We start from the raw sequence: 18513 nt of genomic DNA, 5'->3' as shown, positions 1-18513 counted from the left end.
TATTTGGTACAGGGGCTTGCTATACAGCTCTGACTCATAGTGATCCTTTTGTCTCAGCCTCCACAGTGCTGGGATTACAGGAGTGTGCCACCGTGCCCGGTTTTGGTGGCTGGCATGGAACAGAGCCAGCATGGCATGGATACTGGGGATCGAACTCAGGTCCTTGTGCTTGCCGGGCAGGCATTTAGACTGCCCAGCTATTTCCCTGGCCCCCAGCTGGAGTCTTTAGCAAATTAAAATTCGTACTACATTCCTGTGGACTTTTAAAATTTGTCAGTTTACCCTTTTCTTTCTTTCTTCTTTTTTGGTGGTACCAGGGATTGAACTAGGACTTTGCGCCTGCCAAGCAAGCACTCCACTGAGCTCTCTTTCTCCCCAGCCCCAGTTTACCTATTTCTTATACTACTTTTTCTGTGTGCTTTCCTTCATTCCCTATAATGTGGAGTTGTATCCTCTTAAGTAAACAAAACTGTAGAGCAGGCACTTCATTCTCCTGTTACTGGGGTTACCTCTTGTCCATTAATTAGCTGATTTGTAATCCAATCCTGCATCACATTTAAATTATTTATTTTCTCACTGTATATTTTCTCATTTTGCATTTATATTACATGTTACTTTTTATGATCATATATATATATATTTATGCATAAGTTGTATTTTAAACATTTTCTTTTTTTGTATTTTAGGACAGGGTGTACAGGGTCTCACGCATAGATTGGACTCGTAATGATCCTCTTGTTTACAGCCTCCCAAGAGCTGGGATTACAGTCTCAATCGCCTTCTCAGCGCGGAGCCAGTATAGCAGTCCTGGGAACCAAACTCCCAGCTGCTATGTCTGCCTAAGCAGGCATTTTAATCTGCTGAGCTAGTTGGCCTGCCCAATATTTTCAAATATTAGGAGTACTACCAGAATGTTAGCATTTTTTGGTCTGTTTTCATGAACCTTTATTGAAAAAAAGTACCTGAGAAACCAAGAAATGACTGGGAAAATTATAGCAAGAAGGACTGAATTTCTTTCCTTTTCTTTTTATTTATGTATTTGGCACAGGGTCTCACACAATGCCCCCTGTACTCAGTGATCCTTCTGTATGCAGCCTCCCCAGGGCACAATGTTAGTTTGATTCAAAATAAGGTTCAGTCTAAAGACTTTTTCCAAGCAGATGCCCGGCAGACACATCTGAATGTTTTTTAAAATCGCATCTGTGGACGGCCAGCCAGAAAGCTCAGCGGACTAAAGTGCCTGCTTAGGCAGAGTGCAGTGACGGGGGTTCGATCCCAGTCATGCTGTGCAGACCCCACTCGGGGGCACGCTGTAGACGATGATTGAGACAGGGCGTGGGGTGAGCGCCTATAATCCCAGTGCTTGGGAGGTTGAAAACAGGAGAATCACTATGAGTCCGATCTGTGTAGTGAGACCCTGTACTAAATACATTAAAAATAATAAAAATAAAACGCCATCCTGTGGAATGTTAAACTGACAAAAGGTACCTCCCATGTCCATAACTCAACTGCTTGGCTGCGGAGTACAAAAAAATGTTTCTCATAAAAATGACTAACGAGAAAAGTTTCTGTTTAGGAGGAAAGCAATTTAATCTAATTGATCTGAAAAAGAAAAAAAAAGGCAATGTGATGACACATTGGTATACTACTAGCACTCAGGAAGCTGAGGTGAGAGGAGTGCCACAAATCAGAGGCCATCTTGGACTACACACTGAGACCTGTGTCCAGAAACCCTACAAACAAACCCAACTAAGTATTTTTCCTATTTCTAGTGATTTCAAAATTCTAAACAGTAGGGTCACGAAAGACTGAATTTGGGACACAGTTGAAAATGTTACTTATAAGAACTAAATTTTTTTTTTAGTTCTAAAGCCAAAATTTTTCCAAATTGCAGTTTTAACATTTTTTTTTTTTTTTCCAGAGACAGGGTTTCGCAAAGTGGCGCAGGCTGGCATTGAACCCCAAGGATCCTTCTGCTTCAGCCTCCTTAACGCCCAGATTACAGGCCAGCACCACCCTATTTGGCAATCTTAACATGTTGAGTTCTTAAACTGACGGGTTAATCCGTGCTATACGAAGTCAGACAGCCTTCAACGAATTCCAGAATTTATGCCTTGTCATTGCAATTTAGAATAAAAACCAAGAAAGCCCGTCTACGAACAAAACGGCCTCACGACCTTGATATGGATTATTTTTTGGTGTTTTTTAAACGCGCCGAGGGGCGGGGCGTTGGTCGCTAATCCCGCCGCCTCCGCACTCCGGGAGGCGTGGGGCCTCCCGCCCAGCGGCGCCTGGGGTGCCGCCTGGCCTGTCTGTGGGCGTCGTCCCAGGTTCCTGCTGACCAAGCACCCTTTTCCAAACCGAGAGGCATACGGCGGCGCGCCGCAAGCCGCGCACTCTCCATGTCACATAGCTGTCCCTAGGCTGTTTACTGGCGGTGCGGAGAGCAGGAGCGGGTCGCTGCACTCAGCAACTCGAAAACTCGGCGGGCCAAAAGCACGCCAGCCCGGGACACAGCCAGCGCCCGGCCCAGGCTGCGCGCGCTCCCGCGCCTCGCGCCACGTGACTCGACGGGCCGCCGCGCACGTGCCCGCCCGCGCCACTTCCGACGCGGCGCTCGGTCAGGTTCCGGGGCGCCGCCGAGCTCGGCGGAAGGCCGCGCTGGGCGGCCGGGATGGAGGAGGCCGGAGCGGCGGTGGCCGCGGCCGGAGAGGCCGAGCTGAACTGGTCCCGGCTCAGCGTGACCACCGAGACGCTGGAGTCCGAGCTGGAGGCGCGCTGCGAGGAGCGGCGCGGCTCGCGGGAGGCGCTGCTGCGGCTCCTGCTGCCCCACAACCGTCTGGTGTCGCTGCCGCGGGCGCTGGGCAGCGGCTTCCCGCACCTCCAGCTGCTGGACGTGAGCGGCAACGCGCTCACCGCGCTGGGACCTGAGCTGCTCGCGCTGAGCGGCCTGCGCACGCTGCTGGCCAGGAACAACCGGCTTGGCGGGCCGGGCGCGCTGCCCAAAGGCCTGCACCAGTCGCCGCTCAGCCGCAGTCTCCAGGTACTCAACCTCAGCGGCAACTGCTTCCAGGAAGTGCCCGCCTCGCTGCTGGGGCTGCGAGCGCTGCAGACCCTCAGCCTAGGCGGCAACCAGCTGCAGAGCATCCCGGCCGAGATCGAGAACTTGCAGAGGTGAGTGCCTCCGCGCGCGCGCGAGGTGGGGCCTCCGGCGGGGTCCCAGTCCTTCGGGGCGCCAAGCGTTGGCGGAGCCGGCTGTCTACCTGGTGAGGATACCACCCGACCGTCCCCGTGAGTTACAGCAAAGATCTAGTAAGACTGCGCCTAACGCGGCGTTGGAGGTGTTGCTTTGGGCTCCTGCAGATTTTGGAGATGCTCTGTCTTATTTCGTCTGTTGGGAAGTGACATGTACTGAGTGGGTACTCAGAAACTGTCAGCTTTCCGAGGTGGTCACTTTCCTTGCTGCTCAAAAGTCTTGGGGAATTTCTTACGCTTGTAGGTTAAAGTACTGTACTTGCCTTTTAAAGGCATGGCTACAAGGTGTTTTGATCTTTCTTACTTCTTTTGCTTTTTACAGTATTTGTCAGCTGCCTTTCCTCAGTGGCTGTACTGATAGTAACCAGCTTGTAGGGAAAGCAGCTTGAGGGTGCTGGAGGGATGCAGAGCCTCTCTGCCTGTGTGATTTCTTTTGCCTGGAAGGCTTTTTTTTTTTTTTTTTTTTTTTTCTTTTTCTTCACCTGACAAACGCTTATTTGTTAAAATTTATATCAAGGGTCACCTCTGTGAATTCTTCTACCGCTTCCCGGACAGTTAATTATTACTGAGCTGTATTCTTTGTACCTCTTACCGTTGCATTTAACTTACTGACTTTAATTCCTTGTTTAAAAGAACTCAGTGCCTCGACATACAATGTACATTGACTGTAATGGAAGGAAAGAGAGAAACAGGATAATATAAATGTGCCTTGCAGTGGAGTAGAAAGAACGAGTGTAGACTTACCTTTTTGGTATTCTAAATTTGCAAAGGTAAAAGTGCTGGGACTGGAAGGAATCTCAGGAGTTAAGTGTAAAGAACATTGGCCTGGAAAAAAGAACTCTTGAAGTCTTAGCCTTAGGCAAGTCTCTTGACATAGCCTAACCATAGCTTTCTACTCTGCAAAATGAGGCATTTGAACAAAATGTCCCTTCATTTCTCAGCAGATATTCGTTGAGTACTTGGCGTGTGTCAGGCATTATCCTAGGTTCTGGGGATATGAGGAACATCATGACTCTGCCTTCACGGAACTAACGTACTAGCAGAGGAGACATTAAACAACTAATTATAAGCCTCACTACTTAATTACAGTGTTTAGAGTGAAGATGAATAGTACTGTATGTTTCAAGACAAAATAACAGAAGGACCTGACCTTTTCTGGTTCTTGAGCCAGCTTTTGAAAGAAGAGTACAAATTAACTAGGGTGCAAGGACAGTAGGATCAGTCCAAGTAGAAAGAATGACAGGTAGAGAGGAAGAAACTAGGGCTCAGGGAAATTAAGTCCATCACGGAGCTGTAGTGGAAATGAATTTGGCCTCAGATCTGCCATCAAACCTAGACATTTTCCCCCGCACCAGAAGGGGACTAGAATCTGAAGCTTTGGACTTCTGTTCTGTTGCATATGTGATCAGGAGAAGCAGTCCAAGTCACTTGCCTCATTGACCAAATTTTCTAGACTAATAGTTTATCCATGGATATCCATGGTGGTTGTATCTTTGACACCAGTATTGTGTGGAATCTTATGTCAGTTTTTTTCTATTCTTTTTATTGACAGGAGTTAGTGAAAATTTAAGCAAAAATGGGTTGAATGTAGGCCAAAAGGGTCAGGTAGAATTATAAAGGTACAAGAAGTCTGGATAAGGAGATGATGCATTTCATTTCAATGAAAAAAGGTAATCTTTTTTTTTTTAAACAAATGAGGAAAGATTTTGTATCAATAATTTGCTTGAGGCCTGGTAGTACCAGTGAGAGTTCCATGGACCAACCCTCAGACTCACTACTAAAATATTGCATTACAGTGTTAGAAATACAGAAGTGTTGTCTGGCAAGTGCAAGGGCCTGAGCTCCATCCCCCTTTCCACCAAAGAAAGAAAAGAAATAGGGTGGCAGTTCGTCACATAAACCCTAAGAACATCATCTTGCAGAATACATTTGTGTATCTGGGAACCCTGATGTATATTGTATATTATGTCAGAATGCTTTTTAAGCTGAGTCTAGTTTTTTGGCAATAAAAATGATACCATCTTTAAGGACAATTTTTAAAATTACGTATACTATATAATCCACGCAAACATCGCTTTTCTTTGTAACCTTCATTATTCCAGGAAGGAATAAACAAGTTCTGGTTTGCTTTGGTTTGTTGTGGTTTTTTAAGATGGGGTCTCACCCTATAGTTCAGGCTGATCTTGAGCTATTCCTCACCTCAGCTTCCCAGTGCTGAGATTACAGGTGTGCACCACCACACTTGATTTAAAATAAACATTTTTGGTTTAACTCATGTCATTGACCTATCCAGATTTAGCAGGATCTCTTCAGCTGTGTTTTTGTACCCTGTTAGCTTTCCTATTCTGACAAATTTATTTTTTAATTTTTCTGAAAGCACATTTTCAGAATATAAAAAATAAGTAAATACTGAAAATCTTAAAGCTTTTTATATTTAACTTTACTTTGCTAGAGTAAATTAGTCTGTGAATATTTATTTTCTTCCTCCAAATGTGAGTTCTATTTCATCAAGTGGATATAATTTTTAGTATAATTTTTTTTAATATGGAAGCCCTTTTTGTTTCATGCTGAAAAAGTATAATTCACAGTTCAACTTATTTCTTCTGTCTGAACTACTGCCTTTTATTCCTGTGTCAGTTTTATTTTACTTGTGCTTTTTATTCCTAGTGTCATTTAGCCCAGACACTAAGTGGGGAAGAACTTAGTAACTTACCACCCATTAAGAAGTAGACTGTTTAAATGAAAGTTTCAGAGTTGTTTGGCACAAAGGGTGCTAGATATTTAGAGAGTAGGCTTGAGCCACCAGTTTCATTGGTACATTTTCCTAGTCTTTTCTTCCTAAGTGTCTTTTTCTGTTTATGGCTGTCTTACTATCTTTATTTTTGTGTCAAAGGATAAGGAATTGTGGCTTTGAAGGATAAAGGATTGTGTCAAAATGAAGGCTAAATATTAATGCCCTGGAATGTGTTGCAGATGTGTATAATAGATACTTTAGCAAAGAGGTGACTTGAGATGATAGAATGTGTTAAAAAGTTCAACTAAAACTTAGTTTCATCTCCCTTCATTGAACCATGCAATATAAGGCTAATGCATATTTTTATTTTATGTAATGTCGTCTTTGGGAAGCAAATAGCATTTTCTATTTACATCTGTGGTTAGAATTGATTGTCATAAAGGGCCAGCCAGATAGCTCAGTGGATTAAAGCTCCAGCTTATGCAGACGCAGGGACCAGGGTTTGATCCCTTGTGAGCTGTGCTGGCCCTGCCCCAGGGGCACACTAAGAACAGCACTGCATGCTGGGGATCGAACCCCAGCCCCTGCATCTGCCTAAGCAGGTGCTTTAAACTGCTGAGCTGTCTAGCCAGCCCTTGCAAGTTCTTATTAATTATTGAATGTGCTATTAAAAGTTCTTCAAGTTTGTTAAGCTTTTACCCCAGTTAGCCTTCTAATTAAAAGTTTTCCAAGGAAGTTTCTTTTCTTTCAAGTGCAGTCTATTCTACTAAAGTATCTCTAATCATTGAAAACCAGAGATTTCTAAGTATCTCAACATGAATTTATACTGTACTTGGTAGGATCAAAATGACCTGCTTAAGATCTGTTTTTCCAACAGTCGCATTCTTAGGCATTTATTCAACTTACAGATAGTTGATTTTTGCTCCAAAATAATTTTTTTTTTTTTTTTTTTTTGGTGGAACCAGGGATTGAACTCATCTAAAATAATCTTTGAAAGTGAAAAAATTAACATCGGCATTATTTGTGTGCTTATTTTACCTAAACATAAATCTTGAGAGAGAAATGCAGGCTTGAAAAGCTGCACGTAATCAGAAGTAGAAAAAAAAAATCATTAATCTTTTTGAGGGGTAGAAGGAGGAAAGAAGGCCTGACTGTGTACTCCAGGCTGGCCTTGAACTCACAGAGATCCTTCTGCCTAAAGCTTTTGAGTGCTTTGTCATTAATTATTAAAACCAAAAGAACCTCAGATTTAGGTAGGCTGTTGGAAAGACCATATTCTGAGATTATTAAGACCAGAAGAAATGTAATAAATGGAAGAAATTATACCTGAGAAAATACCTATAATACAGCTACCAATGAAGAACTATTTGGGGCAGGATTAGAGAAACCAGGTATGTCCCCAACCTCTTTGCATTGTTTATTTTGAGACAGAGTCTCACTGAGTTGCCTAGTCTAGATTCAGACTTGCCATCACCCTGTCTCACCCTCCCAGAGTGACAGGTGCCCCCATGCCTGACTCACTACAATGAGTATGTTTTCTAACTTCAGAGAGGAGGTAAAGGGAAGAAGTTTTATCAATGAAACAAGAATAGGAAGTTTTAGAGTTTTAAAACTGACAGTTGTAAGCTGGGCATGTTGGTGCAGGCCTGTAATTCCAGCCATTGGAAGGCTGAGGCAGGAGGATTGCCATTAGTTCAAAGCCAGCCTGAACTACATAGTGAGGCCCTCTCTCAAATGAAGCATAGAACTGACAATTGTGAAGCGACAATTAGAATTCTTAGAAAAGAAAAAATATACAGTAGTCTTCCTTTATTTTCAGTTTTGCTTTATTAGGGTTGTATTACTCAAGGCCAGGTCAGGTCCAAAAATATTTGATAGAAAATTCCAGATATATGGGTTGGGGAGATGGCTCAGTGGAATAAGCGCTTCCCTGGCAAGTGCAAGGGCCTGAGTTCAATCCCCGGTTCTGAAAAAAAAAAAAGTCTCAGATATAAAAATTTCAGAAATTTTAAATTGTATCCATTCTGAGTAGTATGATGAAATCTTATGTCCTCCTACTTAAAATGGAATCAGCCTTTTGTCTAGCTAGTTCATTCTATGTACTCTGCTTTATAGTAATTGAGTAGCTGTCTTGCTGTTGTGTTTGACTGTCATTGTTCACGTTCAGATAACCCTTACTTCACTTGGTGAACTTGTGGCACACATTACTTGTTTTTCTTTTAAGACAGATGTTTATGTGTGACTTGTTTTCTAAACTAAGACTTCAGGGTTACTTGCAATATTGGCAGTTTGCAATAAATAAATGGGTTTTGGGTAGCATTTGGGGCACTCATTCTCTAAAAAGTTCACCATCATTGCCTTGTTTTCTTTAATAATTGGTCCAAAACACAAGAATAGGGAAGCTGGAAATTTGGATATGCCAAAGGGAAGCCACAAACTGCTTCCATAAAGTGAAAAGGTCAAAGTTCCAGACTTCATAAGGAAAAAAGAAAAGTGTGCTCCAGTTGCTAACATTGACTCCAAGAATGAATCATTAAGCTGTTATCTCAAATCACAAAAAGAATAGCTACAGAGACTAAATGCTTAGTTGAGGTTAAAGGCAATAAATTATAGGATTCAGTGCTAACCCCTGCTTCATACACCTACTGGGAGGTCTTGGCATATGTCCCCCAAAGAAAAGGGGGTTGCTGTAATTGTGTGAAGATAACTGAAGAATAACCCTCTTCCTGAGGCATTCTTCTGGAGTGTAGCACAAAGAGCATAAAAAGAGATAGAGGATAGGTCCTGCAGTTATAATCACTGCTAGCCATTCTAGAAAAAAGAAAATGAAGTAACTGTGGCTGAATTCTTCTACAACTAAAGAGCTCTCCAAATTAACATTTTGATATATTATAGAACTTTAGTAAAGACAAACAGAAGAATATATCCAGAGCTCCTGAGAAAATAAAATCAAACAAAAAATGGATTGGCTACAAAGGAACAGTAATAATATTGGCTTTACTAACATAGTAGAACAGCATCTCCGTACCACTAAAGGAGTATAACTGCCCACCTTGAATTTTATACCCAACCATCATATAAGTCAGTTTTGAGGTGAACAGATAAAAAGTTGGGCATGGAAACAAAGGACTCAAAGACTAACAACCATGAGTCCTTGCTAAAGGAACTCCTAAAGGGCACAGTCCAAGAAAAACAAACTTTATTTTTTTTGTGGTACCAGGAATCGAACTCAGGACCTTGCACTTGCCAAGCAGATGCTTATGCCACTGAGCTGTCTCCCTGGCCCAAGAAAAGCAAATTTTAAAAGACACACCAGGGCGCCGGGGAGATGGCTCAGGAGAATAAGTGCTTCCCTGGCAAGTGCAAGGGCCTGAGTTCAATCCCCAGTTCCGCCAGTAAATAAATAAATACACGGAAAACTATGGCAAACAAATTGGGTTGAAAATAAATTTCTATAAACAATATTTTTGGAATCAAGGTTAATTCTAGAAAGTGATATCAAGAGAAAATGGAACAGTTGAAAGCAAAGTGAAGGGGCAACTGCTAGCAAAATAGAAATAGCACTGCTCGGAACAGTACAGGGGAATAGAATAAAAGGTAACAATGCAAACAAATGACAGAACTGAAGGGAAAAAAGATACAGGGATGCTGTCATAATAGAAAACGCAATTCTAAATGTATGGCAGTCCACTAGTGCCCACTTTACAAGTTACACTTAAAAATGTACCTGTTAGTTAAAAGTAAAAGATGTGCCCGGCAAATCCATCACTTCTCATCTGAATTACTGAACTGGGTTTCTGTCTTTTCCTGTTTCCACTCTAGTCCTCAGCACTCCTCCATCACTTTCCCAGCTTTTTTGGTGATTCTTTAAAGCATGAATCAAGTTGTATGACTTCCCTTTGTTCAAAACCCGCCATATCTGAAGTAAAATTCAAAATCCTGAAAATGCCTTTGTGATCTGACCCTCCCAGACTGTTGCTGTGACCTGTTGTCTACCATATCCTGCCACATTTCCCTCTAGCCTCTGATCTACCCACACTGACTATACATGTTTCCCGCCTGCTTATTTCATCCATTTCTCTGTTCAGGTGTCGTCTCTTATGAGAAAACTTTCCAGGCCATCTTGCCGTTATCATCTGTTTTCACTTTTCCTCATAGCACTTAATATTACCTGGCATAAGAGAAGTATATCTGTTTTTGTATTGGAACATAAGCTTCAGATCAACATCCAGATTGTATTTACACTATAGTTTCTGGAAGGATACCCAGGACATGGTTGGTATTCGTATTTGTTGCCTAGATGTTTTATGTGTGTATAGTAATAATGCTAGTCTATTTTAAAGAAAGGAAGCAAGTAACTGGCTCAAGTTTTTACATCACTAAGTGGTGGATCTAGAGTTGAATAAGTACAAAGGTAAAACTAGTAGGCAGTATTGATAACCAGATGAAAAAGGTTTCAAAGCAAAATGAATTTAAATAAGAATAAAATAAATAAGAAAGAAAAAATTTTCGTATCAGTTAACACTTCAAGAAGTTTTAGGAGTCAGGAACTTGAATGTATCTGCAGTGTAGCTTCTGTGTATTAAAAAATTCACAGAACTCTGAAGGGGTCAAAGGAAAGCCATGCTTTGGTAGGAGTAAGAAGGCAAAAATAATAAAAGAAATTACACGAACATTTGAATTCAATTTACAAGTTGAGTGCATATTCTTTTAGTACATATAAAATATGAACAGACCATGCCCTTGGTTTTAACAACCAACCTCAAATTAGTATAATGAGTTTTTGCACTTAGATTGGGGCTGGACTTTGTAGATTTAAAAGTAATTCCCATTTTTTAACATGCAAATTTGGGTAGCAGTCTAGTAGGGCACTCCCCCCCCCCATCTTGTGTTTGTTTCTGTGCTTATTTGCTTGTTTTCTTGATACAGAGTCTCACTATTATAGTGCAGGTAGGCCTCAAGTTTGTGATTCTCCTGGTTTTGGGATTCTCCTTTGTTTGCAATTACAGGGATGTAGCTCCATACCTGGCTTATTTTCTTCCACTGTAAAAGTGTTTAGGAGCTGGAGGCATAGCTCAGTGGTAGAGCAAGTATAAAGGGCTCCAGGTGAACTGCATATATGTGTTTGTATGTATGTGGGGGGAGGAAGAAAGGCCTTGGAAGAATGATAGTTCTGCTTACTGAGTTAGCAGATTTAACAGAACAAAGTTGCACAGCACAACAGTGGCCTGTGTCTGTGTGTGTGCACGTGCATTGTAAGAGCTGCCTTCTGCCACTGTAGAAGTCTGCAGAAAGCTTTTCTACAGGCATCACAGAGAGTAGCACCATTATATTTGAGTATAGTGTATGTCTTATTTGGAACTTTAATTTCATGGAAATCATCAGTTTTACATATAATTTATTTAGACAGCATCTAAAGAATTTTTGTTATAAAAGGAACAAAGAAACAGAAAATTCAGATGTGGTTTCCACTTTTTAAAAAAAGACCAGTGATGTTTCCATTGCCTATTAGTACATTAAACCTAAGCATCCCACGTGGAATTCAAGGTTCCTATAATCTAGAGCCTTTCCAGCCTTGTCTCTGCATTGAAAAGCATATTAATTGAACCTTAAAAGCCCTCCGCCTTCAACCTGAAGCTTCCTCTCTATGCTCTCTAAATAGCTAAACTTACAGTCCAACTGAAGCAGCCTTTTCCAGTAAGAGCTGCTGTGGCCTATTCTTTACTCTGTGTCTCTCCCTCCCTCTCTCCATCCCTCCCTCCCTCCCTCCCTCCCTCTCCTGTGCAATTTGTAAAGTTTTGCTCTTATTTTTTAAATTGCATAATACTTCTTTCTGGACTTGTTTTTTGAAAGAGTCTTGCTATATAGTATAGACTGACCTTGAATCTACTATGTAGCTCAAGCTGGCCTCCAATTTGCTAGGATCCTCTTGCTTCAGCCTCCCAAGTGCTGGGATTACAGGTGTACACCACCATGCCTGGCTTTGCCCTTGTTATTTAATTATACTGGTTTGTCTTATCTGCTTCACTGTTGTTTCTCTAGAGACTGGATGGCATGTAGCAACTTGTAAATAATACATTTGCTGAATAAATAGATGAAAATGTGTTCACTATAATAGAAATAATGGAGTATCTAGTCTAACATTTATTTTCTCAATTTTTCATTTTTACATTTTCAGTTTAGAGTGTTTATACCTTGGAGGAAACTTCATCAAAGAAATCCCACCAGAATTAGCAAATCTGCCATCTCTGAATTACTTGGTGTTATGTGACAACAAGATCCAAAGTGTGCCTCCTCAACTTTCACAGTGAGTGGCTTTAGTTTATATTTTCATAGACCTCCATACTTAGAAATTATTGTCTTACATTCACTCACCTCTGTTACCTTTAAAAAAAAAAAATTAAGTATACTCATAGTAAGTGACATAATTATAACTCTTGAGGTTTGCTGTGAATTAGGTTATTTTCAATTTTACTTTTAAGGGCTTTGATTTATTCTTGAAATTACTTGTTCAGCTTCTTTCCTGGAATGAAAAAAGTTAATTTGTCATAGGCTTTCATGGGTACTATAGGCTTTTCGTGATTTTATATTTAACATGAAGCACTCTAACAAATGTTCATAAAGTAAAGGATTTTCATTCCTGTTACATCTGAAACCTTTCCTGATTTAGCTATCTGAATGATAAAATATGCTCCCTGAAATCTTTACTTTTGATATTAATCTCATGTAAGACATCAGCATGCTTTTCTAAGATTCCAAGGGCAGCAATTTTTATGGCACTTATAAAACTGAATTTAGGCTGGTTTTGGCATCTTCCTTTCATTGATGTTGGCTGCTGATTCTTACAGAGAAATTGACTATTCATATGTACATACATAGGTCTATGCACACGTGCTGATGCACATATGTGTGCACTTTCTAGTAGTTATATTGCTCACTCCTGTTGGTTTCTGTGCTGTATTCATTCTAGGTTGCATTCACTTCGTTCTCTTAGTCTTCACAATAACTTGCTGACATACCTGCCCCGAGAGATCCTCAACCTGATTCATTTGGAAGAGCTGAGCTTACGAGGAAATCCATTGGTTGTTCGTTTTGTTAGAGATTTAACCTATAACCCTCCAACTCTCTTGGAATTAGCTGCATGGACCATTAAGATGCGAAATATTTCCTACACTCCATATGATCTTCCTGGGAATCTTCTTAAGTACTTGAGTTCAGCCAGCAATTGCCCAAACCCAAAGTGTGGCGGTAAGTAAATTCGTTGTTCATGTTTCCTGCTTATTTAATAATTTTAAAATTTTGAAAATTAGAGAAATAGAAGGGCTACAAGGTCAGCCAACATTTTGGCCCTAGCCTTTCAAGGTCAGTGAAGACTTAGAATGTAGGAGAACCTATACTGTAGCATCATGTAACTCAATTGTGCCCCAAATTTTCTGATCAAGAGAGATTATAGGGCCACAGAGCAAAGTGATCGATGATGTAGAGTGTGCCTAAGGGGAGTCACATGGAGAGAAAACATTCTCTCAAGCTTTCACAGAGAGCAAATTGGTCAAGCAATGGCCGTGACTCAGCCACAAGGCTGACACTGACAAAGGATCTACTAACTGCGGTACAGGGTTTCAGTATAAATCCTGAGGGGATTTGACTGACCTTATCAGATACAAAAGCTACATTTCTTGTTATATAGGTCTTGCTTTATCTTGGTCTTAACCATCCAGCAGAAAATTATAAAAACGAGGTATATAAAGTAAAGCCGTATTAGTATACTGAGCTGTGAAATGCTCAAGTCAACACCTTCTGTGGATAACCCACTACTATTATAGACTGCTGGACTGTATTGGATTGTTTTGCTGAATTCACTCATGCACCTATAGTATTTAGATGCCATTGGAATACCCATCTCTGACAGGACTGAACAAAAAAATATTTTGTATCTGTATATGCAGAATAGTTAGGATAGATATACAGCTACTGTCGCTTAATTCAATGAGAAGAAAGATTTATAGTAATAGAGTTTGGATAGGATATCATGTCTGCGTCTTACACTACGGATAATCACTAAGAAGATAACAATGTACCATATATTTATTATTGAAACTGTCTTATTGCTACTTGTTTCTCAATAAAATTTTGATTGTTACTTTAATTAACTAAGGCTTTTAGAAAAAGGCAGCATCTTAGTTACTTTTGTTATTGCTGGGAAAAAATATCCAACATTTGCAGGTTAAAGGGGAGAAACAGTCCATGGTGAGGCAGGCAGCAAGCAAGGAGCCTGCCTACTTTCTGTTCCTTTTGTCCAGTCCAGGCTGCTAGCTTTTCAGGTGGTGCCACCCACACTCACATTCAGCCTTTCTGTCATCCACACCAACTCATATTAAGCCACTCAGCAGACTAATTTAGTTATAACACACTTAATCCACATTCACACATTCTGTTGAGGTTCAGCTACCTCTGAAAAGCCTCATCTGTGAGCATATGAGGCTTTTCGGGGGGACTTCTAGGTACAAGGCATAAAAGGAAGTTATCAGAAAGTAAAACATTTTACACTCAAGATTTCTTTCTCTTCGTGTGTGTGTGTGTGTGTGTGTGGTGTTAAGGATTAAACCTAGGACCTCACCCATAATAGGAAAGTATTCTACCACAGAGCTGCATTCCCCAGCCCACTTTTTTCCCCTTAATTCTTTTCATAGTAATTTTGGATTCACACGTAAGAAAATACCAGTATTTTGGGGTTCACGCACAAGAAAATATTCTCATTCAGGATATATGAGAATGGGCTAGATGCATGCAGATCTCAGGGTGTACCCTAGCACTTTATATGTGTCCCCTAACTCCACAGCTCAGAATTTGAGTTTAGAGCTTTTGGAGAGAAGTAAACAAATGGTATAATATAGGGCAGAATAAGATAATTTTCTCAAGGAATTCAGACTGTTATTAGATACAAAGGAGGGATGATCTATTTAATTAGCTCTGGAAAAGAAGAGCTGATTTTTGAGGGACCAGTTAAATTTTGATAGAGTAAGATTGAGGGTGGGAATCTTTTCAGATGAAGAAAGCAGAGTAGAGATAGAATAGTGTGGGGCAGTGTGTCGGGTAAGTGATAAATTGGCTGAGATGTTATAGTTGGGACAGTAGAGTGAAAAGATTCATTAAAGCCAGCTGGTAACTGCCGGAGTGTATAGGTGGTGACTGGCGACTGATAGCAGGTCAGTTTATTTTGGCTTACTCATAAAAGACTAACATTTTAATAGTTCATTTTAGTGGAGCATAGGAAGGCTTTTAGTCTTGCAGGATAAATATATGTATAGAGGAGGTTGTATAATGATGATCAAAACCTGGTGAGATTGTCCCTAAAAGTTGTCTTATCTTGCAACTGTCCTAAGTTTAAAAAGTGGGAAAGCTGATTAAGTTCAACAATTGTTATAAAAGATAAAAGATACTGTGGATTTAAAAAAGAAAAAGAAGGACCATGGTGTGGCACATTTCTGGCTATGCACTTAAAAAGAAAAACAAAAACTTGTATTTAGTACAGGGCTATACGGTCTCACTACATAGATGTGACTCACAGTGGTTCTCATGTTTCCAGCCTCCCAAGCACTGGGATTATAGGCATGGGCCACCATGCCCAGTCTCAGTCGCCACACCCTGGGAGTGGGCCCAGCTCAGCAGGGCAGGGATACCGAGCCCCGGTCCCTGCATCTGCTTAAGCAGGTGCTTTAATTTGCTGAGGTATCTGGCCGGGCTTCTGGCTCTACACTCTTAGAAATAAGTAGAGGTTGCAGTTTAGTAGTACACTTACACTTCTGAATAGAGAAATATGTTATCCATATGGTAAAAACTAATGTAGTCTTAAGAAAAATGAGTGCTGTTGTATTTTGGATGTCAAATAAACTGTTGTATAGATTTAAAAAAATTCAGAGAAATAAATAGAGCTATTTATTTATTCAAGTAAATAGCTAAGGGGCCACCACTAAGAGTGCTACATTAGGAGCCCAAATACAGGTTGCAGTGCTGTGTCAAGTTGCGTGTACTTACCCTTTTCTCTGAGGCTCCCCTTTCTTGAAGTGGCTTTAACAGTGGCCAGGCATGGGATGGCATTTCCACCAAACCCCTGGGTCTTGTGGTCCTACTCTGCACTGATTAAAATTTATTTATTTATTTATTTATTTATTTATTTATTTATTTGTCTTTTTGTACAGGGTCTTACTGTGTAGCTCAGGCTGGCCTTGAGCTCACTTTGTAGCTCAGGCTGGTCTCATACTCACAGTGATCCTCATGCCTCAGCCTCCTGAGGGCTGAGATTACAGGCGTGCACAACCCTCTAGTCTGCTTTGAGTCTGTCCTTTTTTAAAATGGACCTTTATAAGAATTGTCAAGCAATAATCCCAGTACTCAAGAGGCTGAGGCAGAAGGATTACCATGAGTTTGAGGCCAGCCAGGGCTACATAGTAAGTTCAAAGCCAGCCTGAACTACATAGTAAGACCCTGTCTCAAAACAAAAAGTTGAAAACTTCTTTAGTGCACTGAGGTCCAGTTTATCTTAGAAATGCTTGGAAAATTACGAGTTTAAAATTTGAGGTCAACTAGTAAACATTTGCCCGCTGAGATTAATCACACAGGACATAGTTGGGAGACACAGGTAGAGTCTAAAGGTTGAGATTCCTCTCCTGAGAGACGGTGGGACTCAGTTCTGTTATATTCCTGTTGCACTGCAACCATCAGGATAGCTCTGTGTGTTAGAGATATGCGTTATCTTTCTGAGGATCAGTGTTTGCTTTCCTCTCAGCTCTCTGTACATTTCTACCTAGCTAAGGGACCACCATTAAGAGCGCTACATTAGGAATCCAAAGAGGCAAATACTAGTTTCAGTCTACCAAGATTATATAATTGCATGAAAATCAAGTGAGGTCACCAGTGCATCTGCTTTTTTTTTGTGACCTTATTTTGAAATATGGTCATTTATAGAGGCAATCAAGTTGTGGTAGCCTCTGCTTTCTGCCTTCTTCCTGCAGACTATGTATATAATAAATGATTCCTGAAGGTTTTTATAAAAGGAGGTGTTTCTTTTTTTCTTTTCAATAATTTTATTGGAAGCAAATAGCAATGAGACAGTTTCAAATCCAATTAACAGGACAATTTCAATAATTACTGTATTACATTTTGTTGTCTTCATGGTTGTTCATTGTACAAGATGCAGACATGATATCCTGTTTACAAACACTATTAGAACAAATCTTTCTATTCATTGAATTAAGAAAATGTAGCTGTATATCTATCCTATTTTGAATATATAGATACAAAATAGTCGTTCATTTGTATCCCCTTTTTTTGTTTAGTTTTGTCAGAGAAGGGTATTCCATTGTCATTTAAATATTATAGATGCATGAATTCAGCAAAATATTCCAATATAGTCAGTGAAAGTAGTCCATAATAGTAGTGGGACTGGCACTTTTCTGTAAGACTGGGAATGTCAGAAGTTGTTGACTTGAGCCTTTTACAGCTCAGCATATTAATATGGCTTCACTTTTTATACTTCATATTTATTACTTTTTTTGCTGGATGGTTAAGGCCAAGATAAAGCAAGACCTATATAACAAGAAATGTAGCTTTTGTATCTGATAAGGTCAGTCAAGTCCCCTCAGGATTTATCCTGAAACCCTGTACCGCAGTTAGTAGATCCTTTGTCAGTGTCAGCTATGTGGATGAGTCACAGCCATTGCTTGACCAATTTGCTCTCTATGAAAGCCTGAGAGAATAAGGAGGTGTTTCTTTTGCTTACTTTTCTGACTGGGTGGAACTGAGAGAGTGACTTGAGCATAGAAGAAGGGCATTTTAAGATGGATTTTTTTCTTTCTTTCTTTTTTTCTTTTGGCTGCCTCGGGATGCCTTATGGGCAGGTGTGATCTGGGGATCGAACCACAGTATCCTGAGCCAGACTGTTTTGCTTAAGAAGGCACTTAAACAACTAAGCTAATGGGTAGGCCCCCTATTTTAAGTGTCTTACAATTCCCTTCAGACACTGCCCCCCCGAGTAAGCACAAGAAAAGATGATAAATGGGCACTGTCCTTTGTGTGCTAGTTTCTACAGAGTAAATCTCCCGGCTTTATCTTTGCAGACAAGGTGCCATGTGTAAGACCATCTAATATTTCTATAAATAGCCATATAGATGTAATTGCTATGTACTTCTGTTTAAGGTTACAAAAGAAACCTGCATATGACATTTCTGCAGAATTCTGGAGAAAGAATTGTAAAAAAGCTTCTTGCTGTGTAATGATTATTTTATATTCCTTCTCTCTAGGAGTATACTTCGACTGTTGTGTCAGACAAATTAAATTTGTGGACTTCTGTGGGAAGTACCGCCTCCCGCTGATGCACTACTTGTGTTCGCCAGAGTGCTCTTCTCCCTGCAGCTCTGCCTCTCACAGCTCCACATCCCAGAGCGAGTCCGACTCAGAGGACGAGGCTGGTGTTGCTGCACACAGGATGCAGAAAGTTCTTCTTGGCTGAGCAGAAGTGCAGGATG

The 18513-nt window shown here is 40.6% G+C and overlaps 2 protein-coding genes across 2 annotated transcripts in view; one reads left to right on the top strand and one right to left on the bottom strand.

The window, feature by feature from the left end:
- The window catches only part of LOC111817266 (V-set domain-containing T-cell activation inhibitor 1-like), a 21636-nt gene extending 19119 nt beyond the window's left edge, over positions 1-2517 (bottom strand). Inside the window, exon 1 of the mRNA XM_023717561.1 lies at positions 2398-2517. The gene's annotated coding sequence lies outside the window, so the exon portion shown is untranslated. The remainder of the gene's footprint in view (positions 1-2397) is intronic.
- A 61-nt stretch (positions 2518-2578) lies between these two features.
- On the top strand, positions 2579-18507 carry Lrrc58 (leucine rich repeat containing 58). Its single transcript, XM_004633336.2, has 4 exons — positions 2579-3174; positions 12168-12296; positions 12960-13237; positions 18289-18507. The coding sequence occupies exons 1-4, from the start codon at positions 2675-2677 to the stop codon at positions 18495-18497; spliced, it is 1116 nt and encodes a 371-aa protein (XP_004633393.1). The 5' UTR covers positions 2579-2674; the 3' UTR covers positions 18498-18507.
- The last annotated feature ends 6 nt before the right edge of the window (positions 18508-18513 follow it).

The sequence above is a fragment of the Octodon degus genome, unplaced genomic scaffold (assembly GCF_000260255.1).
Source record: "Octodon degus isolate 3935 unplaced genomic scaffold, OctDeg1.0 scaffold00053, whole genome shotgun sequence".
Lineage (NCBI taxonomy): Eukaryota > Metazoa > Chordata > Mammalia > Rodentia > Octodontidae > Octodon > Octodon degus.
Note: the sequence above shows the minus strand (reverse complement) of the source record. Positions and strands in the feature narration are given on the sequence as shown.